This window comes from Theobroma cacao, chromosome 9 (assembly GCF_053813885.1).
Source record: "Theobroma cacao isolate CCN51 chromosome 9, ASM5381388v1, whole genome shotgun sequence".
In the NCBI taxonomy this organism is placed as follows: Eukaryota; Viridiplantae; Streptophyta; class Magnoliopsida; order Malvales; family Malvaceae; genus Theobroma; species Theobroma cacao.
The window spans coordinates 3,847,857-3,872,546 of NC_142647.1; the positions used below are offsets into that span (position 1 = coordinate 3,847,857).

At 36.0% G+C, this 24,690-nt stretch overlaps 4 protein-coding genes across 5 annotated transcripts; 2 read left to right on the forward strand and 2 right to left on the reverse strand.

Moving 5' to 3' along the window:
- Window positions 1-2,030: 2,030 nt before the first annotated feature.
- Window positions 2,031-4,685, reverse strand: JAZ1 (jasmonate-zim-domain protein 1). Its single transcript, XM_007012532.3, has 4 exons — window positions 4,254-4,685; window positions 2,957-3,460; window positions 2,785-2,842; window positions 2,031-2,373 (listed from the first exon to the last, which is right to left on the reverse strand). Exons 1-4 carry the CDS (start codon window positions 4,408-4,410, stop codon window positions 2,268-2,270), a joined length of 825 nt encoding a protein of 274 aa, XP_007012594.3. The 5' UTR covers window positions 4,411-4,685; the 3' UTR covers window positions 2,031-2,267.
- Window positions 4,686-12,522: 7,837 nt separating this feature from the next.
- LOC18588250 (Pectin lyase-like superfamily protein) lies at window positions 12,523-18,093 on the reverse strand. The gene is made up of 5 exons (XM_007012533.3): window positions 17,391-18,093; window positions 16,725-16,845; window positions 15,381-15,629; window positions 14,500-14,653; window positions 12,523-13,420 (listed from the first exon to the last, which is right to left on the reverse strand). The coding sequence occupies exons 1-5, from the start codon at window positions 17,826-17,828 to the stop codon at window positions 12,895-12,897; spliced, it is 1,488 nt and encodes a 495-aa protein (XP_007012595.3). The 5' UTR covers window positions 17,829-18,093; the 3' UTR covers window positions 12,523-12,894.
- A 1,000-nt stretch (window positions 18,094-19,093) lies between these two features.
- Window positions 19,094-21,174, forward strand: LHCA6 (PSI type II chlorophyll a/b-binding protein (Lhca2*1)). Of its 2 annotated transcripts, none has more exons than XM_018126520.2 (5): window positions 19,094-19,254; window positions 19,360-19,521; window positions 19,846-19,883; window positions 20,304-20,873; window positions 20,989-21,174. In XM_018126520.2, the coding sequence occupies exons 1-4, from the start codon at window positions 19,208-19,210 to the stop codon at window positions 20,846-20,848; spliced, it is 792 nt and encodes a 263-aa protein (XP_017982009.2). In that variant the 5' UTR covers window positions 19,094-19,207; the 3' UTR covers window positions 20,849-20,873; window positions 20,989-21,174. The 2 variants fall into 2 exon arrangements, with proteins under 2 accessions (XP_017982009.2, XP_017982010.2); XM_018126521.2 differs by having other exon boundaries at window positions 20,304-20,818.
- On the forward strand, window positions 20,999-24,440 carry LOC18588252 (pollen receptor-like kinase 3). The gene is made up of 3 exons (XM_007012537.3): window positions 20,999-21,059; window positions 21,203-23,166; window positions 23,443-24,440. Exons 2-3 carry the CDS (start codon window positions 21,846-21,848, stop codon window positions 24,009-24,011), a joined length of 1,890 nt encoding a protein of 629 aa, XP_007012599.3. The 5' UTR covers window positions 20,999-21,059; window positions 21,203-21,845; the 3' UTR covers window positions 24,012-24,440.
- The last annotated feature ends 250 nt before the right edge of the window (window positions 24,441-24,690 follow it).

A 24,690-nucleotide genomic window follows, 5' to 3' on the forward strand; every position in this document is an offset into this window, starting at 1 on the left:
AAATCGAAAGCATAGCAGATGCATACCGAACAAAGAGATCGATAAAATTTGAGAGACTGGGATAGTGAGAGAGAAATTCGAAGCACAAATGGAGAGAAATAAGGAAAAATTATAATGAATAATTTAATTTATTTGAAATAGTTTAAAAGATATTTTCGTTAAATCATAACTAAATATGATTAAAAATAATTAAATTTATTTTGATAATTACTTTTAAAATATCTTTATCAAAAAAATGTCATTTCTCAACATTTTTTCTTATAATATATATATATAACCAAAAGATGCCTTGTCTTGTCCGGGTGAGGAAACGAATAAAAGGTCCAACCCCTCCTGTTTCTCATTACCTAAGCCCACAGATTACACCCTTTCAAGGACAAGAAAAGCATATTTGATTATAAGTTTCTTCTTATCATTACCAAATGCCAATGATCATGAGAGCGAAATGATACTCTCTCACTCTTTTCTATCCTAGTTTGCAGTTGCAAAGAGGGTTTCAGATTAAAAATGCAAGTGAAAGAAGAAACTCTTATCCTTTTTACCCCTGAATCTTTGACCACACATAAAACCCATTTTCATTCATCATTTTAGTATGGGAATTATAATTATAATACAAAACGACCTGATCAAAAAATGGCTCCCTTCTTGGGGAAGCAGTGGTCAAGTAAATGCTAAGAAAATCATGATTGAATAATCTTTTGGACCACTCACCTAATTTTTTCTGATTTCTCTCCCCCCTCCCTCTTTTTCTTTTCGGTATAATACCTGGCTGCTGCAACGCAATACCTGTAAACGTGGGATCCCACCAGAAAGGAACACTTGACTCTTCTGTGTGATTGAAGAGTAGGGAAACAAGCAAAGCAAACGCGTGATAATATATAAATATATGTGTGTGAAATATTGAAATCACAAACCGAAAAAATTGAAAGAGAATTGAACGAGTCAAATTATAAACCTACCCTACCATTCTTCAACATGGCATGTGATGCCAAAACAAGGTATAAATAGTGTACTTGTCCACCACCACCACCTGGGTTGCCCTTTTTCTCTCTCTCTGTCTCTCTCTTCAGTCGTGATGATATTAAATACTGAATAAATATACTATAAATATTTGTATAATGTAGAGTGAGTAGTCGTGAACAACGTGAAGAATTTTGGAGTCTACTTTTGAATATTTATAGTTAAAATTTGGGGGTTCACAAGGGAGGTACACAATCATGAAAGCTACTATAATCTTTTTCTCTGCTTGCCTTCTGTATGTGGACTAGATACAACTAGACCCCTTGGGTTCTTTTTTTTTTTTAATTTTTTAATTATTTAGTGTCATTTGCGTGTTCAAAGTCTCTTCAATACGCGTGTTTGTTGAGATTTTTAAATGGAAGATACTCTTGTTTGAGGAAAAGAAAAGGAAAATTTGCACATCACAGGTATTGCATGGCCATGGGTTTGACATGGTAAAAGCTTCTTTCAAAGTTGTATAATGTCAAGAATTCACTAATTCAAGTAAACATAAATCAACGAGGAACAGTTTCTCCGACCGACCGACCGTGGAGACAGGTTTATAATCGGATTATCTCAGAGTCTTTTAGCTGAATGATTGCTTAGCTGGTAGAATTGGAAAGTTTGCAATGTCATTCGGGTTTGTTTGAAAACAGATGAGTCTTTTTTCAGAATAGCTTTCAATCAAACAACAGAAACCCAAAGTGGATGCATATGATAATACACAGGGCAAGATCCATAAAGCAGCATGATTATGGTAATAAAGTAGTGATGATAAGACTTTGGTTGTCATGGTGATTTGATATTGGGTTCAAGACTTGGTTAACGTCGGCTGTATCCCCAATTCCCCATTCACATTACACTAAAATTTCAGATTAAAAAACTTCTGCTGCTTATATTTCTATAGCAAGTTCATAGTTCACACCTTGCAACATTTCATAGCTCAAATTTTTAACACATTCTTTTGGTCCGAGTTATCAAATACTCGTCAGCAGCAATTGTTCATGCAAGGAAGTAACATAGCCATCATGTAACACCAAAATTTTCATTCAAAATTAACATCAACTAAAATTTTCTTAATAAAAAATAATTACAAGAAACTAATTAATAGTGAGATTTGATTGACAGTTAGGATCTAAGAGGGCTCGTCAGAGCTGAAACTAGAAGCAGAAATAGACAGCTAAGGAAACAGCAGGCTTGAACCTGCTGAAAAAAAAAAAAAGGGATAGCAGGCTTCAGAAAAGCCTCAAAAATGAATACTTGACAGACTACTGCGGTGATTGAGCGGCCAAACCCAGCCAAGACATGCTGTCGCCTGGCTTGGAAGGAGATGCCCTGGAGCTACTTATCTGATACGGTGCTCTTGTGGTGATCCTGTAAATGATCATAAAGGATATCAACGTCAATAAATTAACTCAAAAAGTTTAGAGGACTATCTCTCTGGCCCAAAAATTTTAGACAAAGGAACATAGGCTCTAATTTTATTAACTTATTAGTCAATACAACAATTTATGGTGCCAATCCCAAAAGGGAAGACTCAATCCTATAAACCCACCAATTACAACCCCCCTTCTTTTCTCAAATTTCCTGATAAAATTGAAAGATTTTGATAAAAAATAAAAGAATAGCAGGACTGTCTCAGCCCTCCGTACATGAATCACAAGCAATCAAGCTATGGCCTATATGTCAGGACACCAAAAAAATTTTGACTCCAATCACCTACGTCAACAGAAGTTACAATAGATTTTAAAATGTAATTTCCTATATTGATCTCTGGATGCCTACCTATCCTTTCTCTTCTCTAGGAACCGATGGAGTGAAGCTCTCCTTGCAATTGGTAGATCTGCAATAGACAAAAAGTAATAAGAACCCCTATATAAAACATGAAAACATGAAGCATGATTTCATCTTCCTATGTTCTCCGTTGAAAAAAACTAGAGTGGAATATGAGAATTACCGCCAGGAATGGGTCGCTGAGCAGATTGAATGCATTCTTGAGTTGCATTGTTTATGAAATTAGGAACCACATTTGAGGTAGGAGGAACTCCAACGACAGGTTCAACTGGACTTCTAGCAATGCTAGAAGTAAAGGAGACATTTGTCTTGGCAGGATTGGGGTTGAAGCTGTTGTTTTGGGAGCTTCCCTTGCTAGCTAAAAGCATGATTTCCTTAGCTTTGTCAGCTGGAAAATCATTGAACACAATCACTTGTCCACCATAAAAGATAGTCATCTGTGCAGTTTGAGGCTCCCCTGCGGCAGATTTGTTCATGCTGTTAACACTAGAATCAACCCTTTTCAGACCATCATCCTTAGAAGCTGGTGATGAAAAACCAGCTTGCTGAGGGAACAAATCCATGGATCTCAAGTTCCGAGCAGCTGCAAGGTTTCGGCCACTAACATCACCCGAGTTCTCATTGACAGGAAACAAATTCATGGTAGGACGCAGGGTCTCCGGTGTCCCTACAACATATCCATAAAGAAGATGATACATTAGAGTGAAACACTGTATTAAACTACCTTTAATACTTTAAACACTTGTGTTTCAGGAACAGAAGTAGTGGCTATTTATAATGAAAATTCAATGATCCTGTCCAGTTTACTGAGATCTAAAAGCGGGTATTTTGCCAACAGAATATAAATCGAAGGGATTATCTCAACGGAATTTTGCTCCAAAAACATATAAACACAAACTTCAAATCCCCATCCTCCCCCAAGAATTGGAACTTTGTGGATCACGCACATGGTATATTTCTTCTTTACATATCTTTTTTCTTTTTCAAAACAAATTTTCAAAGTGAGAACTTCCAGGGAGACCGAGAGAATAAAGGGCACGTTTTCTGACTGTTTGAAAAATTAAAGATTGAATATGTCAATTTGCAAATCTGATTTTGCGGATCTGAAATTAGACAAAAAAAAAAACAAATTTTGCTAAAATTACAGACAAAAAAATCATTAGTCGAGGCTTAATTTGATTAAACCGCTTCAAGTATTTGAATTTCAAAACGCTTATCCAGCTAAAAAGAGACGTAAAAGTAAAAGCGAAAGAACAAGGCATAATTGAGTTTTATTTATATAGCCAGCTTTAAATCAAGTTTCGTCTTTGAAAACTTAGACAAACATAAATATATGAAAAAACAAAACCCGAAATTCTAATTCATTTATTCTTTCTCAGCTCTTCTGTGTTCCTCGTCAGCCCAAAACTCCACAAAGAAGAAAAAAAAATTAAAGACAAGCAAAGAAATAAGGAACTTACCATTAGCTTCCACGTTGCATGTCATTCCCAGAGTTAGATCTCCGAAGCTACCTTTCTCCTTCAAGTACTGACTCAACAAGCTACAAGTTTGAGTAAAGCTTGGCTTATCCGGTGACCTCGCCGATTTCTGACCCATGAATTCCGGTGAACAAGACATACTTTCGGAAAAACAAAATTCAACTGTTTACCCCTTTTGCTCGTTTGGGTTTTCAGAGAATGATTCGGAACCGAATACCTCAATCTTTGAACTTAGAGCTGCAATAAGGATCTGTTTGAAATTGTGACGTTTAGCTAAAAGAAGAGAAATTTTATTTTATATGAGGAGGAGGCGGAGGATGGGAAGAAGAAGAAGGGAGATATGGTTTTTATCTCTGAAAAGCTGAAGGGAGGTGAGTTAAAAGCACGAGGAATAAATGGGGCTTTTTTAAGCTTGATTTTTGCAGCTTCGAGAGGGTGCTTCAATATTTTATTGTCTCGCTTGTTTGGTTTTTCAAACACGTGTTCTTTTATTTCTTTTCTTTTCTCCTCTGTTACATTTGTGTGTATTTTTTCGTCATCGCCGGTGTCCGTGTTCCTTTTCGACATGTTGTCCGATATTTCAAGCTAACTTTTAATACATGTCGTGAATTTACCTTTGTGTCCGTATACGGAAAGGGGCGTATTTGTTTGCGGCCCTAATTAACTTCTATAAAAATGAAAGACAAAAAAATTACTTTTATTAGTTTTAAGATTTTCAATCAACTTGAATTTCATAAATTAAAAAATGTGACTTATTATTTTCATGTGGTCCCTAATTATTAATTAAATACCTAAAATCATAAGTGCTTATTAAATTTTTTAGATTAATCTTTCAATAAAATGATAATAATGTATAAATTTATATACAAAAACTACTTTAAAAACAAAACAAAAACAAAATACTATTATAAATATACAAATGTTTACATGAAAAGGTACCAATGTAACCCATTTTTCATGTTAAGTTTTCATTTAATACATTTACCATTTAACCATTGTCTCATGCTGGAAACATGCTTTTTTTTTTTTATTCTAGAAGTGGTTAAGTTTTCCTTAGCCCATATTTATTGACTCAATTTCAACATTTCTGTTTTTGGACCAACACCCAAACCACCTTTGTTGTACCATTTCTAACCCATCAGCCAAACACGGTCATAAGAAACGTGGTAAAGTCACACGAGGGTATTTCTGTAAAACAGCTCACCTCTTTAAGCACCTTAATTAAAGTTGAATAAACAATAAACTAATACCCATACCACTCACCAAAACGGCGTTAAAGAAAACGGCGTTAGGTGTGGCTTTCCTTTGGCCTTTTTGTTCTTTAATTAAATTTCAACAAATGCTTTCTCTTACGTACCGTCGCGCAGGTGAGAAATACGACCAAAGTGGGCGCCACAAAACAGATGCAACCACAAAAACACCGCCCTTCCCCTTCCTTCGTTCCTCAGAAAAGCAAGCGGCAAGTGCACGTTCCTTCTCCCAATAACATCCCGACACGCGTAAATCCCCAGTCGATGGCAATCCCGCGTGGGGATTCTCCCTTTCCCCAATTGGAGGGTGCAACTTTGAGTGGGAAGGAGCTAGGATATTCTGCTCCTATTCCCATTTTTGTATCTCTAGTCATTTTTCATGTGATTTTTTTTCCCTTTTCTTATCATTGTCAATTGTCATCCCACCACAAGTAAATATCTTTACAAATCTATAAGATATACGATAGACTATTGGTCGTATATTTTTTTTTCTTATTTTGGACAAGGGAATATTTAATGTTTTAATAAATGAAGTTTAGTGCCGTTAATAATTAACAAAATGCATTGGGACATGCTAGCTAATCTAATTTGATCTATTAGGAGCATTTAGATTATTCAGAATTCAATTATTTTTGTCACAGAATTTAATTATTCCAAGGGTACCACTAAAGTTTACCACAACATTAATAAATGGTATTTATCAATAATTAAATAGTGTAAAGTCGTTTTCTTTCTTTCTTGACAATTAAATGACGTAAAGTTATATCATGTGACAGTAATGCTTTGATCAATAACAAATTGGTAATGACTTTATTGTGCTTAATTTTGAACTTCTCTTTTTCTTCTCATTTGGCATGTTGCTTTATAGTATATTATTATTTTTTATTTTACGAGTGAATAAGATAAGATTAAAATTTAAGTGAAGTTTCCTAATTATAAAAGTTTGTCTTTATTGTAATGTTTCTTACAAATTAATTGGATTGTACTTTAAATTGATAATTTTGGTATTTTTTTAAAACAAAATTAAAATTGGGATGTTGTGACAAACAATTTTGAATTTCTTTTTTTTAAAAAAGGGAAGAGTCAAACTCGTGTGAGAAACGCGGAGAGATAGAGAGAGAAGGACATGGTTGGTTGTGGGTGCACATGCACTCACACCGCTTGGCAAAGCTTAAAGATACACGTGGCCGACGAGAGAACATTTTTCTCGTGAAGGTGACATGAGAATTGCCGCCTTTTTCTTCTTTCTTTTTTTTTTTAATTTTCTTTGACATTAATGGTCCCCACGTTTTTGTACAGTAATCGAGAATTATGTAAAATATATTTAATCGGAAAACAAAAAAACATAAAGAGAAAGACACGAAGAAGAAATTTTAGGGGGCGGGGGAAAGAGTCACGGGCGACTCGACTCCCGACGTCCTGTAAAAAAAGGGGTGGAGTACCGAACACGTGATTGGCGTGTCGGCTCTGGTGCTTACTGACGAAACACCCTTCTATTTGTGGAAAATTACGGCATCATACCAACAAAAATCCTTTTTGAGTTGGGCTATTAGGGGACTGCCCTCATGTTAAAAGCGTGAGCTCTCTCTCTCCAGTCTCCATTAACGTTTTAATCATCGCATCACAGCTCAGCCGGTTGAGGTAACCGGTTTTCGCTTCAACCCTTCGGCCCAATATGCTGACAAATATTAAATTTCCATATATTTTCAGAATAATCAGAACAAATTGAAAACGATATGATATTAATAGAAAAACATATTTAAAAGACAAATCAAACATAAAAACTCAATATAATAGTACAATACCCTAAATTAAACCTTGGGATTGGGTTTTTAGTTAATTATTGTGAGTGCGCTTACGGGATTCATGGATTGGTCCAGAAAGGTCTAAAATTGTGGTCGATTAAATATCTATTACAAATTTTTTTTAACTCAATCAATTTTTTAATTCAAATGACTCGTTTGTTTTTTTAGCTATTTTCAATGTTTCGACTACTCTCGAGTTGAATTGACCATCAATTTTCAATTGAATCGATCCGGCCAGTCCATTTGATTCAATTTTTAAAACATTGCTCTCCATTTACTTTCAATCTTATTTTTTTTCATTTACAAGTTGTGAATTTTATCCTTTTTTATTTTTTCAAAAACAATGCACCTCAATTATATACTAAGGGTGTGTTTGATAAACTATCAAAATATTTTAAACCATTGAAAATGAAAATTTTATATAGTTAAACTTTTTTTCAATGAGTTTGGTAGGGAAAATTTTGTGATTTAATTACATTAACCTTATAAATTTTCCTTCTTCCATGGATGAACAAGCTAGGGTGGGTCTATCCTATCCTCCATGGATAGGTAACAATCTTTAAAAAGAAAAAAAAACCTTATAAATTTTCCTCTCAACTATATTTTTTTTTTAACTTTTGTTAACGTAGAATATTAAAAAAATCAAGAAAAAATCTATTTAGTTCTTAATTTTCAATAGAATGTCAAACGATTTTTCCAATAACAATTCAATATTTAATTTTTTCCAAAGTATAAAATTCTGTACTTAAATATTCAATATTTGATTTTTTCAGTTTATCAAGTAGCACTTAAATTTATCCAAATTCTTATACATCTAATTATTTGAACTTAAGTTTTATTATACGAGAAAAGTGTGTAATTTGAACACAAAACATTTTTCAACTCTTAATCATGTAGTCAGAAATTTAAGTTTAACTACAGTTAACTATAATTAGTAGTTGTCACCATTTTTCTGTTTTGTTTTTTAATTTTTTGCCTTTATAACGGGTTTTCTTTTCTGTTCCTTTAATAAATAAATTGCTAACTGTCCAAATAAAAATATTTATCTACCAATACAAGTGAATATTACAAAATTGTATTATAATTTTCTCAAAGTCTTTGAAGTAAAGTTGGGAGTCTGATTAAAGAAACATACTAGTAATGTCTCTTCCATAGTTATGACATTAGATAAGTTTAAGTTCTATATTAATTAGAACTTCTTTTGTTCTATCATTTTTGTTCGTCTTTCTTGTTTTTAGACATTTTAAAATTACATACATTTTTTAATAATAGTATTATTTTGTATATTTCAAATTTATTTTTATTATTTTTTACATTAATAGACATAAAAATCAATTTTATAAGAAAAAAATTTAAAATTTTAATATAACAATTAAATAAAAGCAAAAATAATGAGAGAGATAATATCTTAATTGCTTGAAATTCAACGAACATATAGTAAGAAGTTATCGTACGTTGAAAAGCAACAACGAGAGAGAGAGAGAGAGAGAGAGAGAGAGAGAGAGAGAGAGAAGTAAGAAGTACGCTGTTAATTACAGGGCAGAAGGATAGCAGTAGTCCTATGTTGAAAAGCTAGTAGTACAAATAAAAGCAAGATGGACGCTCAGTCTGAAAATCCAGGGATGCTGTACTCTTCAAAGCACTCAAATCTAGGAGATTTGTGCATGTCCAGAGCCTGATTCGTAAATCCCAGTAAAAAAGAGTAACAATCCTTCAATTTAATGGTTGCTTTTGCAAGGGTCAGATCTGTCAATTTTAAGTGAGAGTGACATTCATTCAAACTTTAATTGCAAAGATATAAACGGTAGGCTCGAACTGAAAGACTCCCATCCCATGTGATGTTCCTCCCCCACAGAAATCCAGATTAAGGTTGATGGGCCACCTGGGGACAAACCTTTTATTTAAAAAGAAAATTAAAAACAGGTGCAATTAGGCAAACACCCAAAGATTTTCAATGATGTTTCTCTGCAGTGCATGGGGTATATATTTTTAACTTAATTGCAAGCTGTTGGTTTTGTGTTTGTTTCCTCTTTAAGATTGTTGTTTACATGTGAGTTTTAGTGGTTGGTATAATATCCTCTCATTACCCACTAGTTTTGCCATCAAATGATGCTAATCATGGCAAAATCTTTTCTCATAATCTTAAAAGATCTGCAGCTTAATTCTCCCTAATTAAAGTCATCAACCAATTGTTGATCCTTTACCCACCTAATCGGCTCATAACCCCCCCAATTTGATTACCAAATCAATGCTGCATGCAAGCAAGGGGGCTGGTCACTGGTCAGGTGAGATCAATGTCATAGTCATATTTCATCTCTATCAAATAACATCTCTAAAAAAAATATTACCAACCCCATGCACTGTTCAATTGGTAAAAAAAATAAAAGACAATTTCACTATGTAAAACTTGCGGGGTTCCCCCTCCCCCTCCTCCCCCGGGGTTCCCCGCCCCCCCCCCCCCCCCAAAAAAAAAAAGGCTCCCTTCCCTACATATGCCGTTAGCTAGATGTGGCATGCAAGAAATTGAAGGTGGTCGCTGTAGGAGAAACTGAAATAGGTATAATTTTTTATAACAAGAACAACATAGTTATTTGACCCAACTTCCAGCCATTGCTCTAAAAACTGAAAAGATTATTGTCTGTCCCAATCTAGTGGTCCATCAACATTAAACGTAAAGTGGTCAACTATTGGTATAGGAAATGTAAAACATGTAACATGCTTTTGATTTCATGATGAGCCACCTTAAACCCTTTGTTTTGTTTTTTTTTTTCCCAAATTCTAATAGGGTTTATCTTTAATTATGGATGGAAGCTTACTGCTCTTCGCACGTGACTATAAAAGAGTGTGGGGGTCATAAGGTTGTAATGGAGACGTGCGGCGGTTGTTACACCTTCATGTAGATGTAATAGTACGTAGTAGGTTTCCGATTACATCAAACTTATTGCCGCATGTTCCATTTTTTGTTTTGTTGAGATTTGGACATTCATTGGAGAGGCACTGTTCCATATCTTAAATGTCAGTCTATTTATGAACATTTTGAATTGGTTATTACCGACATTAATAAGTAGGGATACGGTGGTTTGAATTTGCGATGAAATTTTCATAGTGTATTGACAGATTAATTAAGTAAGCATTATCGACATAATATTTTGTTAAAAAATTTTATTTTTTAAAAATATATTAATTTTAGAAAAATGGCTATTTGTATATATTTTTACATACAAAAATAGTATGAAATTATTAAGAGAGCCTTCTATACGCATTTTGATTAAGTTTTTAATTTATATAATCTATACTAATATATAATATTAGTATCTACATTCATTATCCAATTTGGTAATCAATTCGCTAACTGTTCTTATTAATTTCTGATTTTAATAAAATGAAAACCCATACACTAAGTTTGAGTCCCAAGCCGCAAATGAACTAATTAGTGAGTGATGTCTATATATAACGCATTTCTCTTTTTATGTAATTAGAGAAGCGGTTGATACCTGATAGTTTTAAACCTGTAATTCTCCATTTTTTTTCCCATTATTTTGGTAGAATATAGCTATAAATCTATTTTAGGAATAAAAAAATAGAAGAAGAAATGCTATCAATTAAAGTATATGAAATTTACATCCAACCATTACGAGTGTCTCAACGTATAAAAATTATATTATAATACAGTCATAATTAATTATATATGTAAATTCATTAAAATATAAAAAAAATTAAATATGTGTACATATATATATTAGTAGTAATTAAATTATATTTTTGACAAACATATTTATTTAATATGATTTTTTCCACATCAACTGACTTTAATTATGTGACATATCCTTATTAATTAATCGACTATATGATACTATCCTCATGATTAAAATCAATTAACTTGAAAAGTCACGTCAAACAATGGATAATTTTTAATGATTGAGTGATTAAGATAAAAATTGTTTAAAAAAAATTAAATATATAAATGAGCAAATAGGTAATTTGCTGTCATTGTTTAAGCATGCTGCAGGTTTGTTTTTGGCTGAGCCATGAGCTAATCCAGCATTTAATTATAGCGAAATATCTCCTTCTAAGCAACTTCGTTTGTCAATTTAAAAACGTGTACTGCACATTTACAATCAACAATATTATTATGGGCTTTGAATATTCAAAAATGATTGAATGCTTCTTATTGCAAAACACCAACCACTGGAGCGAATCATTGAACTGCACTAAGAGCCGGATAAACATGTCTTTGAAACCACCTCGTCATTGCAGAAACAATATAAAATGTCAGAGAAATAATATTAAAAAAAAGGGGAAAAAATATTTATGTTGGAGCATATAACTAATTTAAGTATACTAGCTACAATGTCTGAGACGTTAATTAAAAAATAATTTACCCAACGTATACGGTTTTGATAATGAAGTCGACAAAATAGACTGAGAAACTAAGAGCTTTCTGTTTTCTTCTGCTTTGACTTATTGAATATATTTAAATTAGGTATTGGTATGGGGAAACAGCTCAATGGCATGGAAAATGTTTGGAAAATGACAGCTTACCAAATCGTTCCTGAAAGTGTAATAATGTTATAAAATTTGTATATAATGGAGTTGAAGACCAAGATAAGTTTGATTGTCTGTGGGTCGATTCATCCACATGGAAAGATAATTAAATTGGTGGATTTACACGAGTCTAATGTTTGGTCTACCAAACTCGGGATAGGTTTAATTTGATGTAATTAAATTAGCTTATAATTACTACTTTTTAATAGCAAAGTAGAAATTGAATTAATAAGTTTAACCTTTAAAAAGATATTATGAATTTGTTGATCCGTAAAAGATTTTATACAGAAGATATATTTTTCCTTTCAAACCGTCAAGATTCATGAAATTTTTTTCTGTAAAATAATTTACTTCCCCAAGTTACATAACGACATATAATATAATCCTGCTTTATTTTTAATTATTTAACCAATGTGTCAATTATCCCCGAATAACAAAACTGAAGGGCTTAGGAACAAATTGTAAATTCGAGTAGTGCTTAAATTAATTATAATAAACTCTTATATTTATAATTTAATGATCTCTTACCGAGCTAAAACATTTCCATGACTTGTCTTTGTCCGAATAGATAAAGTGTTCTGCCATGGCCTGTGTGTGGAATATTCATATGCCATAGCATAGAAAAGGGTAGAGTAAATAATATAACATAGCTCAATCGAAACTATTGACCACAGCCCTGGCATAACAATAAAGCCAGTGGTCCAGCATATTCTCATTCAACTTGCTCTTAATTCCCCGATTCGACTGCCTTTTTATCGAGAATGTAAGATACAACTTAAAAGCACGCTACGAATTTGAATCTCAGTAGGCTGATGAAATGTATAAGCTCCTTTAAATTTTCTGTACAAAACTTCGTCAATCAAACATTACAGAAGTGGAGCCAAAAAGGACATGGAAGGAAATAACAAGCCCCACTGCTCCAACCTTGTTTTTCCAAGATTACCTCTTACAGACGTACAATTTTAAGCCTTTCAACGTTGATCCCAGGGAGAATGGCCCAGCAGACTGTGACCTGCCACCTTGTCATATGTCATAATCTATATCCGTTACATTCTGGGATCCTGAGCGCTTCACAAGTCTTTCCTCTTCATCGTATCTATCAAGGTTTTCACAAGGAGCAGGGAAGATGGTCCCTATTACGCGGCCTTGAACAAAGGAACACTGGAATATATGCTTCTTCTTATATGTTATCCCCACAGACATATCCCTAAACATCACGTTTCTCACAGGAATATCTTCACTACCATGTATTCGAACAGGAACACGAACTCCTTGACCATGTATCCCAATGAAGCTTATGTCCTCAAGAATTGGCAGAGCCTTTCGGTCAAAATCATCATCAGGGTGCTCGTTGTAGTCTGTCTTAATAACAATTCCAACTCGGGTATTATCAAATGTCAGATTCCGGTATGTTATATGTCTAACATATCCACCTCTTCCAACAGCAGTCTTGATTCGAACTGCACGCCGAGAACTCCAGACAAGGAGGTTCTCCACAGTGACATTAGATACCCCACCAGACATCTCGCTGCCTATTGATACGCCAGCACTGTGGCACAATTCAGCCAAGGCAGATCTTAGTTAGTATCTGAAGAGTGAAGATGTGCAATTACCAAATGCAAATCACAGCTAGGGGCAGATAAAAAGTAGACAAAGCACATTCTAGATGGTGATTCAGAGATAATTTTCCATTTCATGACTTGTTATGAAGTATGTTCAACTGTTTACCACCCTGAGATGGTAGTAAAGGCTGACACTACAAATTAAGCAGTACCTTCCTTGAACAAGGCGCAAGAGCAGATTACATGTCCTATTCAGGAAAAGAAATTGGAAGAGAGAGGGGTTACAAGAGAATCACTTCCCCACTCTAACAGTTTGACCTGCTTGAATGTAAAAGGGGAAAAAATGTTGTACCTAAATGGGGCCAAAGTCATAAAAATAATATTTAAATACATCTTCAAGATTCCAGTAACTAATTACAGGTTCTTTTTTTTTCCAATAATGTTAGGGATTGTCTCTACAGCAAAATCATGATTCATCCCTTGTGTATAAACATGTTGCAAAATTTGGCCCAGAGCATATAGTTATTGACTAATAGTCGGCTTAGGAAAAACAATGAATCACAAGAAGATGATTTGTTTCTATCCTAGTTGTTTCGTAATTTATGGTTGTTGACTTTAAATCATCCACAGTGCACAAATTTGGCCTTTTTTATTAACTACATGAGAAATAAAGATAGAAGGCAAAAGCAGAGGAAGGTTTGGATGAAGTATCACAAAATCTAAATAGTTTCTCTCATAAGTTAGATTAGAAAGCAAGAGTTCAAGCCATTTCAGACTCGGGACGACTCAAAATGCAGAGCTGTTCCCTGGAAACATCAGTAAAGGAGGTACCACGTATGCACAGATAAACATTCAAAAAGTCCAGTGATGCAACAAAAGGGGAAGGACACATAAATAGAAAAATCTAGAAACTTTAATTATTTACCAGAGAATCTATTTGCATCAAAAGTTTGCAAGAAATGTTATGCATGCATGCTATTTGAAACCCCACTTTTTGTAAACATGAGAACAATTAGGCAATAGATTGTTCATGATGCTGGGGGAAGACTAATTTAAGAAACTTCACCTGACCATAGAGCGGACAATGAGGTTTCGGATAAGAATGTTCCTTGAAGGTCGTCCATAAGATATGCCATATTGATCCCAGCCACTCTTTATTGCAATTGCATCATCCCCAACACTTATGTAGCAATCCTCGATTACCACATCATCACATGAATCTGTTTATGACATAAATGATTTGAAATTAGTCACATTCAGAATGAACTAATCTTTTTTTTTTCCCCACAGCAAATAAACAAGCAGAAATGTGGTGTACATAGGTGAAGATTTGAGCAGGCCAGCATTATATGATGTTCACTCCATTTATAAAACTGTATACACAATGTCAATTTTCTTGTATGTGTCATAAAGGTATTGGGGGGAAGGAGACAAAAGACAAAACAGTGAAAGCAAATTTGTTGCAATTTGCCCACACATTTCATAGATTTCAGTTCAGAATACTAAATTTGTACATTCTATATCTAAATCTTCAGCTTCCTGCTTCTGTGACATGATTAAGCTTTCGCAATCCAGCTTCAACTACTCCTCAAAGCCTTGAATTTATTCTCCAGATTATCAACCAAGCTTGCTAAGTAAGTTGGCCAAATCACAAAAAATGTATAGATCATTACTAGGCTTCTTTATCAGTGACTTTTATGTGTGCGTACAGAGAGAGAGAGAGAGAGAGAGAGGTCAAATTCTCCCCCAAAAAGAGGGAAAAAGGAAACCCTCTATCCACCTTTTTCTCCTATTTACATGTCGAACGGACATATCTAATAAAATATTCATAGTATGAATGACAATTCTGTCCAGAGCCTTAGCTACCATAAATTCTCTTAGACCAAAGTTTAAATCTTATATATTCTTTTTAACAAAGTTTAAATCTTATATTTAGTGACTACTTACCAGGATCAATTCCATCAGTATTTGGGGCTTCAAAAATGGGAGCCAGGATGGTAACATTCCTGACTGTTACATTCTTGCAGTCATATGGATGAAAAGTCCAAAAGGGAGAATCACGTAAGGTTATATTAGAGATCACAATATCACTTGACCACATTATCTGCACAAGTGGACCCCTGGTGTGATTGAGTAGCTTTTGGCGATACTTCTTCCACCATGATTGACCCTGTCCATTTATGGTACCATTATGCCCTGTTGATTTGTAAAAACACGGGTAAATCAGACTCAGCCAGTGATAAATGTCTTACACAGAACAAAGGTCTCAGTGTTCATTTACCAGAAGCACACATACACAAGAAACTCAACCAACTTCTAAGATTTTAGAGTCAAATAATCAAATCTACATCATATGCGTTGCTAGCAGCCAATTAGATTTCCTTAGTGACTATGATTGATTGATTGATTGTTTCATCAATTTGGCGTGTGGCATCACAGCTTATAACAGACGCATCAGAAAAGAAGCAAAAGAGAGCAAGCTGGTAATTTTTCTTCACCTAAAACCTTAACAAGACTGCTTCTTTCCTACTTATTTCCCATTAGAAAAAGAGAATAAAAAAAAGAATCAATTTGCAACTGTTTTGTGTAAGTTGTCGCATAACGTACTAGACTATAAACTTTGATAAGGAATGCAGAAAACAGGTTTAGACATCAACCTGCCACTAATAATTCATGTGCTATTACTTTGAATAGCCAAATTGCCTCATTCACAATGGATACATCCAAAATATAGGTTGTTTGCAATAATTATTGCTTAAACCTTATAAGTGGTTAATGGCTGATTCTGTTGTATGATAGCTAATTGGTAATAATAACATCTTGAAATCTCCTGTCATATTCACCAACATTACGAATAGTTTATCAGCTATGCAGGACAATTTCTTAATGACTTAAAATTTGAAAATTCAATGAGCAGTCCAAGGGAAGATGATTGGCCATTATAGATTTACTGATTTAAGGTTCTTAATGGACCCATAAAAACTACTTTTATACAACAACCAACTATATTGCTGAAATGAATGACTTCGAATTTTTAAAACATGAGAACATGATTCCAGTCAAAGAGATTCTATGAAGTTCCCTGTGATTCTTTGACCAAAGACCATATAGAGACTAGTTTGATACAGTTCAGAATCATAAAATGCTTGAGCTCAAAGAGGCCATAGTTTACCAATAAAAAAGGGTCTATTGTGTAAGCCACCTTCTAAGTCCAATGAATTTAAAAGAAAATATTTCAAAATGACTTAAAAACTAAAATTTCTGCTTACAGATGCAGGTGAATAAACTAACCAGTTATAACAACATCTTTGAGGTTTTGGCCATGGATTAAACTCCCGTACCGAGGTCCATGATGCTCTCTTCCGTATCCGTATGAAGGTAATGGAGGCATTAATGGCCATTGCCTCTCATCCTGTAAAATACCATTAAAGAGAACACGCCCAAAATTAGCAATAGACATTGTAAATGTGATACGACAATCACAAGATGAACCCACCAAAATCCAAAAGTTTAATCAAAACAGCCAAATAACTAACTTCAACACAAGAAATTACCTGATGGCAAAAACTTATACTAATACCAATATGTCTCGCAAGCTAGAAATTACTGGCAATATAATACTCTCAAGCCTCAAGGTTCACATAAATACCTTGAAAACGATTATATATTCTCCTAATTACACATGCTCACACTAAGTTCCCCTTCATCACAATTAACAAACTATCAACCTAATATGTTAAATAATAAGTGTGACAACCCCAATCTTGTCTTGACAAAAAGGCTTGCTTGACTTAGCTTGTTTAGTTAATAAACCATGTTTGAGATTCATTTTCACTGTTTTTTAAGTACCCAATGGTAAACATACTTAAGCTCATGAACTTAACAACTAGATCAATTTAAGAAAAAATAATTAAAATTTACGCCATCTTATATGATGTTTAGTTGGAAAAAACCAACCTCGATTCCAAGAATCTCAGCATCCTCAGCTAGAAACAAAGTCATATGACTAGTGAGATTAAACGGCGCCGTAAGCCACTTCCCAGGCGGCACGTTGAGCTGAGCACCTCCTCTCTTCCCAAGCTTCGAGATCGCCAGGACAGCCCTCTCAAACGCTGCCGTATTAACCGTGACCCCATCCCCGACCGCACCAAAATCAGTCAAATTAAGCGCGAAAGGCCGCGTCTTGGGCATCGGCCGGCCGGGTCCAGCTTTGCCGAATATCGAAAACCCACCCCCAACAATATTCCGTTGCCATAGAAAGACCGAAGCGAAAGCCGCGATCCAGAGGACAGTAAATAGAGTTTTATGTGAAGAAAGGAATGCCGGAGCCCATCTCTTAAGTTCCAGCCTATGTTGTTGTAACTGAAACCGCCCAACCGGCAAGGTCTCCACCATTTCGGGTTTTTGTTTTGGCTTGATAAATTTGGTTCAAGAAATGGTTTTCTTCACTTGGGTTGGAACATGGAAAAGAAGGATCTTTTTGTATAAGAAGAATAAAAAGGGAAAAAGAGCGTATATTTTGTGGGTGGGCTGTTAACGATCGAGAGCTGGTGGATTTGTTGTTTAGAAACGAAAGAGTACATTTCAAGGGAAGACTGTAATGTAGAAGGCAAGAGAGAGACTGTAGTTTCTAGTTTGGGCAGTTCGGTATTTTTAAGGCTAGTAATTGGAGTGCCACTAGGCTGCAGGGTATTATCATGCAGCTTAGTTGATTTTCTGACACTAGCTTGGCTCAAACTAAAATTAGGTGTAGCTTGAAGTGATTAGGGGAGTAGTTTGGTTTTGGGAATCTATTTACCTGATGAAAAGGTGAATACTTATCATTTTGATGGAATTTCGAGTTGTAATTTAATGTAAGAATAAAAATTGGGATTTGGCAATTAATGAATATACCTATTTGTAATGAATTTCTAACGAGGACAAAGTAAAAAGAGTCAGACTAGAATGAATAGAAAGATGATCAAGAAAAGGCCCTGGCCTTGAAGGAAAGGCACCTATGTCATAGGTTGTTAGCTTTACATGTTCCTTCCCTGTGCTGTGCATCTATCCAAAGTTCGTTTTTCCCTTTATTGAATGACAAAAAGGGGAAAAAACGGTGAACAAGTACATAAATGTAATTTCCGTCTCCGATTCTCCATCTAGGAGATAAAAGAATCTCAAAATCTGAGGCCTCTTTCACGGCAACGAGAAGCAATGCACGTCACTTTAGTAGGTGAACAGTTGATGGGTTGCAATCTGTCCAGTTTAATAAAGGGAATGTTAAAAAACACAGAAGATGAAATGTACTTATCAGAGCTAATGTTTTCATGTCATGATATAACGATGAAGCTGACTGAGTAATGGATTCGAGGCTTCAACAATTAACATTTTGCATTTGAAATAAGAATCTATGAGTCTTTGTCAAGATTGCATACTACCAAACGCTTGGTAATTGGAATTTTTCTGTTGTTGACTTTTCTGAGCTGGTTTCGGGAACCTGGATGTGACCATGTAGGGTGGTCCAGGACATCAGAGTTCAGACCCATCTTCAACTTGGGCCCGGATGTTATAGGCCACATTGTCCTTACCCAGACCACTAACCAGAACTGTGTTGCAAACTTTCTATCTTTTACACATGTACAGCTGGCATTGGTCTCCTGGCTCCCCTTTTGTTCCACCTCAGAGAGTCTATCATGACTTCTTCAGTGTTTCCCGTACTTTACTAGCAGATAAGGGAGTCATCCTTGCAAAGCAAGGCTTTGCCAACTCCAAAGGACATTTGTGTTGTGTCATCTATGGCCTTAGCTATTGCTTCCACCGCACTGTCAAGCCTTCCAATCAGGTAATTGAGATTTAAAAAATACATTGCTTTGTTAACTACGCACATATAAAGTTGTCATTCTTCGAAATGCTTTTGCTGATTCCAAGTAAATTTGCCCATACACAGGGATAGACCTCAAAAACCATTTCCAGGAAAAATTACAACTTTCTTACCAGGGAGCACTCATCTGAGAGCAACGAAAGGAGTGTCGAGTGTTTGTGAACCCCTTCCTCCTGATAGACCATTATGGTTCCCTGGTAGCACACCTCCAGAGTGGCTCGATGGCAGGTAGCATCGATCTATCTCTCCTCCTGTAGGCAGTCATATACCAGATAAATGTCCTTAAATCTGATATTTGTCTCTATCATTCCCTTGTGCATAAGACTCTTCTTTGGCAGTATTTATAAATGCATTCTAATGCTTAAACAGAAAAAGTCTGAGATGGTCCAACAATCCCTTTTAGTCTTTTAGTTTCTTTTCCTTTTCTGCAGCCATAAAGAACATCCTGAATTTAGTTTTCTGAAAGTACTAAGTGGTGCAATTTCTAATGTTTGTGTTGAAATAAGATCGGCATGATATTATTATAAATTTCTTCATTTTTTTTTGTTGTAGCCTTCCTGGAGATTTTGGCTTCGACCCACTTGGATTAGGTATGCCTTTATTTTGCATTGAGTTAGACATTATGAAACTTGCACTTTTAGTTTTGAAGCCAGGAGGAATTTTTTATCCCTGGTAAAAGTTTGGCAATCCTGTGAAATTTGTTGGTTAGGACCCGCTTTCGCAGTTGCATTTGTACCGATTTTGTTGATCATAGATGAGCCAAAAACTTCAACCTAAACTAATTAATTCTGATTTCTGAGGGAAAACAGGATCCATTCAGCTTAATTTACTGCCTACTTCTGACACCAACTTGTAAGATTACCCTCCCCTTTTCTCTTCTGGAGCAAGATATCAGCAATGGTCTAAAATAAATGTTGCTTGAAGTTGCTTGCAAAACTTTTATTATCTGAGGTGCTTGGCACCACTCTCATATTCAACATTTGCTTATGTGTAAAATAAATTATTTCCAGGATCTGATCCAGAAACACTTAAATGGTTTGCACAAGCTGAGCTAATGCATGCCAGGTGGGCAATGCTGGCTGTGGCAGGAATACTCATACCAGAATGCCTTGAAAGGCTGGGTTTCATTGAGAACTTCTCATGGTATGATGCTGGTGCTCGAGAATACTTTGCAGACCCTACAACCTTGTTTGTGGTGCAAATGGCATTGATGGGTTGGGTTGAAGGCAGAAGGTGGGTTGATATGATTAACCCAGGGAGTGTAGATATTCAATTGAAAATTCCTAACAAGAAGAACCCAACGCCGGATGTTGGTTACCCAGGTGGCTTGTGGTTTGACCCCATGATGTGGGGAAGAGGGTCCCCAGAGCCAGTGATGGTGTTGAGGACTAAAGAGATCAAGAATGGGCGTATTGCGATGCTAGCATTTGTTGGCTTCTGCTTCCAAGCTATCTATACCGGCGAAGGCCCAATTGAGAACTTGATGGCTCATATTGCAGACCCTGGTCACTGCAATGTTTTCTCGGTATTGCTGTTCTTCTTGTTTGAGCTTTGAAATTACATTAACTTATTCAAATGGGGTAATATATTACACCATGAATTTCACTCATTCATTTTCGTTGAGCTTATAGTGACTAAAGCAAAGCTGCCAATAAGAGTAGGGTGATATATAACATTGCATGTTTGTGTCTGCAGGCTTTCACAACACGTTGATTTTCACTTAAGACTCGAGAAATGGGATTGCAGGGACGTGATTCAAAACCTAGGTACCGCCATCATATCGTCTCTGTAAATTGTACTCGGTTTTTTCATGTGCATACCAAATAATTGTACATAGCAGGAACAAAGAAAACCGCAAGAATTTGATTCTTTTGACTCTAATCATTACTATGCTTTTTTAATTTTACAGAAAAATACTTTGCTATCATGGAATTGCCTTGTCGTTGCTTTGACTAAATCAGAGAAGTCATAGTTTCATGGTCAGACAGCTAAAACACAATCTATATGAGCTTAAATAATATACTCTTTTAACAACTTTTGACTAGACCAACACCTTTAATCTAGTCATTTTTACCATTTGATACTGGTTTATTATTCATACTCATTTATGGATTTTCCGAAAGAGATGTTTGTCTGCGATACCAACAATTTAGATTGTATGGCATTACTCAACATAGAATTTCTTCCTGTACGAGATTGAAGTCAGTTCTGTAATGGCGTCAACCCATTAATGGTAAAGGCCCCGCGTTGACGCTGACAAGGTCAAAAGAAGTTGCACGCCTCTCTTTCTCCCTTTCAATCCCATAAACTCTCTCCCCTCTCAAGCCTCTATTCCATTTCTATTCTTAGAATCTACTGTAACCTTGCCAGCTGCATCCTTCAATTCCTTCTCTCAAAGCCACATACTCTTACCAACATGGCACACCACCCTCTTGTCTTCCCCGAATTAAGCAAAAGGAAACAGAACAACCCAAACAAAGACTCAGCGAACCACACGATCTTTCCGAGCAGCGGCTCGTTTCTATCCGGAGCTTTACCATTTCCGGTCAGTAATGGCCGCTGTTCGCTTCCTCCTCCCCTTCCTCCCTTTGATACCCCTTCTCTTAACCCTTTCTCTTCCCACCCTTTGTTTCTCTCAATCAGATGTAGATAATCTCATTAAGCTCAAGAGATCTTTGTCACAAGGTGATCTGAATAGTTGGAAACCAGGGTCCTCTCCTTGCCAGCAAAAGTGGGTTGGTGTCATGTGTTCTGGACAGACCATTGTTGGCCTCCATTTGACAGGCTTACATCTTGCAGGACCAGTCGACGTTCAAGCTTTGCTTCAACTTCGTGGCTTGAGAACCATCAGCTTAGTTAGGAACTCTTTCACAGGTCCAATCCCGGAATTTAATAAACTTGGCGCTTTAAAGGCTATATACTTATCTCACAATCAGTTTAGCGGTGAGATACCAAATGATTACTTTGCATCGATGGGATCTTTGAAGAAAGTTTGGCTAAATGATAACAAACTCACAGGAAAAATTCCCGAGTCCTTAATGCAACTACCCCATCTCGTAGAACTCCATCTAGAGGGCAATCAATTCTCAGGACAAATCCCACCATTGAAATTTCCGAATGTACTTACTTCCCTTAACCTAACCCGTAACAACCTGGAGGGAGAAATCCCAGCAAGTTTCTCCAAGTTCAATGCCTCTTCATTCAAAGAAAACGAAGGACTTTGTGGGAAACCACTGGGGATAGATTGCGACAAAGTTCAACAATCAGGAGCTTCAAAACCATCAGGCCAAAACCAAGGATCTGGTTCCAGCGCCAAGGTAGTCATTGGCATCGCAACCTTAATTATTTTACTGTTGTTTGTGATAGTCTCTATCATTTCCGCAAGGCGTAGGAGGGACGATGACTTCAGCGTGCTAGGTAAGGAACCTCTAAGAGAGGAGGTAGTGGAAGTGCACGTACCTGAATCAACCCGCCGAAAGCCTTCAGAGTCAAGCCGCAGGGGTAGTTCTGACTCGAAGAGAGGCTCCTCGCATCATGGCAGTAAGAATGGGATGACTGACTTGGTCATGGTGAATGATGCGAAAGAAGCCTTTGGGTTGCAAGATTTGATGAAGGCAGCCGCGGAGGTGCTTGGAAATGGCGGGTTAGGCTCTGCATACAAGGCTGTGATGGCAAATGGATTGGCCGTGGTAGTGAAGCGAATGAGGGAGATGAATAGGTTGGGAAAAGATGGGTTTGATGCTGAAATGAGGCGGTTTGGGAAATTAAGGCACCCGAATATCTTGACGCCATTGGCATACCATTTTCGAAGAGAGGAGAAGCTTATTGTTTCCGAATACATGCCTAAGGGCAGCTTGTTATACGTCTTGCATGGTATGACTATCATCATCTTGGTTAATTTATATTTTAGATAACTATGTAATTGCTTTTGCGTCTCTGAATCTGATTAAAATTCTAAAATTAATGGTTAAATATCTTCACCTGGCAATGGAAATAAGCGTTGGCATCATATTCAAGTCAGTTACATTGGAGGATAACATTCTATGTAACATTACAAAGAATAGAGTGAAGAACAAATTGAAACGTTACAGATTACAGGTTTGTTTTTCTCTTTCTTCCCATTTCTAACTCGAAAACATGGTTTTTCAGGTGATCGAGGAATCATTCATGCTAATCTGAATTGGCCGACCCGTCTGAAGATCATCCACGGAATCGCTCGTGGACTCAGTTTCATTTATACAGAGTTTGCAACATACGAGGTCCCCCATGGAAATCTAAAATCCAGTAATGTTCTTTTAACTGAAAATTATGATCCGTTACTAAGTGACTATGCCTTTCAACCATTGACAAACTCCAGCAATGCTGCCCAAGGATTGTTTGCTTACAAATCCCCTGAATATGTTCAGTACCAGCAAGTCTCTCCAAAATCAGACGTTTATTGCCTAGGAATTATCATTCTGGAAATCATCACAGGGAAATTCCCTTCTCAATATCTAAGCAATGGCAAGGGTGGGACTGATATCGTGCAATGGGTACAAACATCAATAACTGATCAGAACCAAGTGGAAGAATTGATTGATCCTGAGATAGCAAAGGATACAGGTTCACTCAATCAGATGCTGCAACTTCTCCAAATTGGAGCTGCTTGCACTGAAGGTAACCCTGATCAGCGGCTACACATGAAGGAAGCCATTAGGAGGATAGAAGAGGTAAATTAATCTTGAGGCAGGCCTGTTTGCTGTAGGTGAGTCAGAAAAAAGAAAAGGGTAGCTGAGGTTGCCAGCAAAGATCAAGATCCACGCTCAGACGCTCATCATGAAACACTACAGAGAGGCATCGAAGAAATATCAGTCCCAAGGAATAAACAAGAATGATCTTTGTCGTTGGCATCTTCATAACGACCCAACAATGAGCGTTTGTGCATAGCAATTTTTTTTTTCCCGAAAGAAATCGCATTTTCATTTTGTTAAAAACTTAGGATAAGTTAACTTCAAAGTGAAGAAGTTTTCAAAAAATGATTAGGATATAATCTTAGTCATGTATTTTTTTTTTCCATTTTGATTTTGGAAGAACGCTCAATTTGAATAGCATTGTAATATTGTTGATATGTTTGTTTGTAAATGCAAAAATGAGCCATTTTCATAGAATGATTGTTATATTAATTCCATATTTCCATTTCTTTGCAGTAGTCTTCGCAGATTAAGCCTCAGGGTAAGAGGAAGGCTGATACCAGCCTTGCCTTGCCCACCATGGGGTTCATCATTCTTACACATTCATGACAAAAGACTATTGTAATTTCATGTTGATAAATCATATAGAGCGAGTCTTCGTGGACAGTTGACATGACTAAAGATTATTTTATTTACCAAGAGGACCTAAACGCACTCTCGGAGTCGG

Excerpts from the sequence above, each read along its gene's own strand:
- JAZ1 (XM_007012532.3), bottom strand. The coding sequence starts at position 4,410 with ATGTCTTGTTCACCGGAATTCATGGGTCAGAAATCGGCGAGGTCACCG. Across the intron at positions 3,461-4,253 it reads ATGCAACGTGGAAGCTAATG|GGACACCGGAGACCCTGCGT; the intron begins GTAAGTTCCTTA and ends GATATGTTGTAG. Across the intron at positions 2,843-2,956 it reads TCAGCGACCCATTCCTGGCG|ATCTACCAATTGCAAGGAGA; the intron begins GTAATTCTCATA and ends TGTCTATTGCAG.
- LOC18588250 (XM_007012533.3), bottom strand. The coding sequence starts at position 17,828 with ATGGTGGAGACCTTGCCGGTTGGGCGGTTTCAGTTACAACAACATAGG. Across the intron at positions 15,630-16,724 it reads CAAAGATGTTGTTATAACTG|GGCATAATGGTACCATAAAT; the intron begins GTTAGTTTATTC and ends ACAAATCAACAG. Across the intron at positions 13,421-14,499 it reads ATTGTCCGCTCTATGGTCAG|TGCTGGCGTATCAATAGGCA; the intron begins GTGAAGTTTCTT and ends ATTGTGCCACAG.
- LHCA6 (XM_018126520.2), top strand. The coding sequence starts at position 19,208 with ATGGCCTTAGCTATTGCTTCCACCGCACTGTCAAGCCTTCCAATCAG. Across the intron at positions 19,522-19,845 it reads CCAGAGTGGCTCGATGGCAG|CCTTCCTGGAGATTTTGGCT; the intron begins GTAGCATCGATC and ends TTTTTGTTGTAG. Across the intron at positions 19,884-20,303 it reads CTTCGACCCACTTGGATTAG|GATCTGATCCAGAAACACTT; the intron begins GTATGCCTTTAT and ends AATTATTTCCAG.
- LOC18588252 (XM_007012537.3), top strand. The coding sequence starts at position 21,846 with ATGGCCGCTGTTCGCTTCCTCCTCCCCTTCCTCCCTTTGATACCCCTT. Across the intron at positions 23,167-23,442 it reads CTTGTTATACGTCTTGCATG|GTGATCGAGGAATCATTCAT; the intron begins GTATGACTATCA and ends ATGGTTTTTCAG.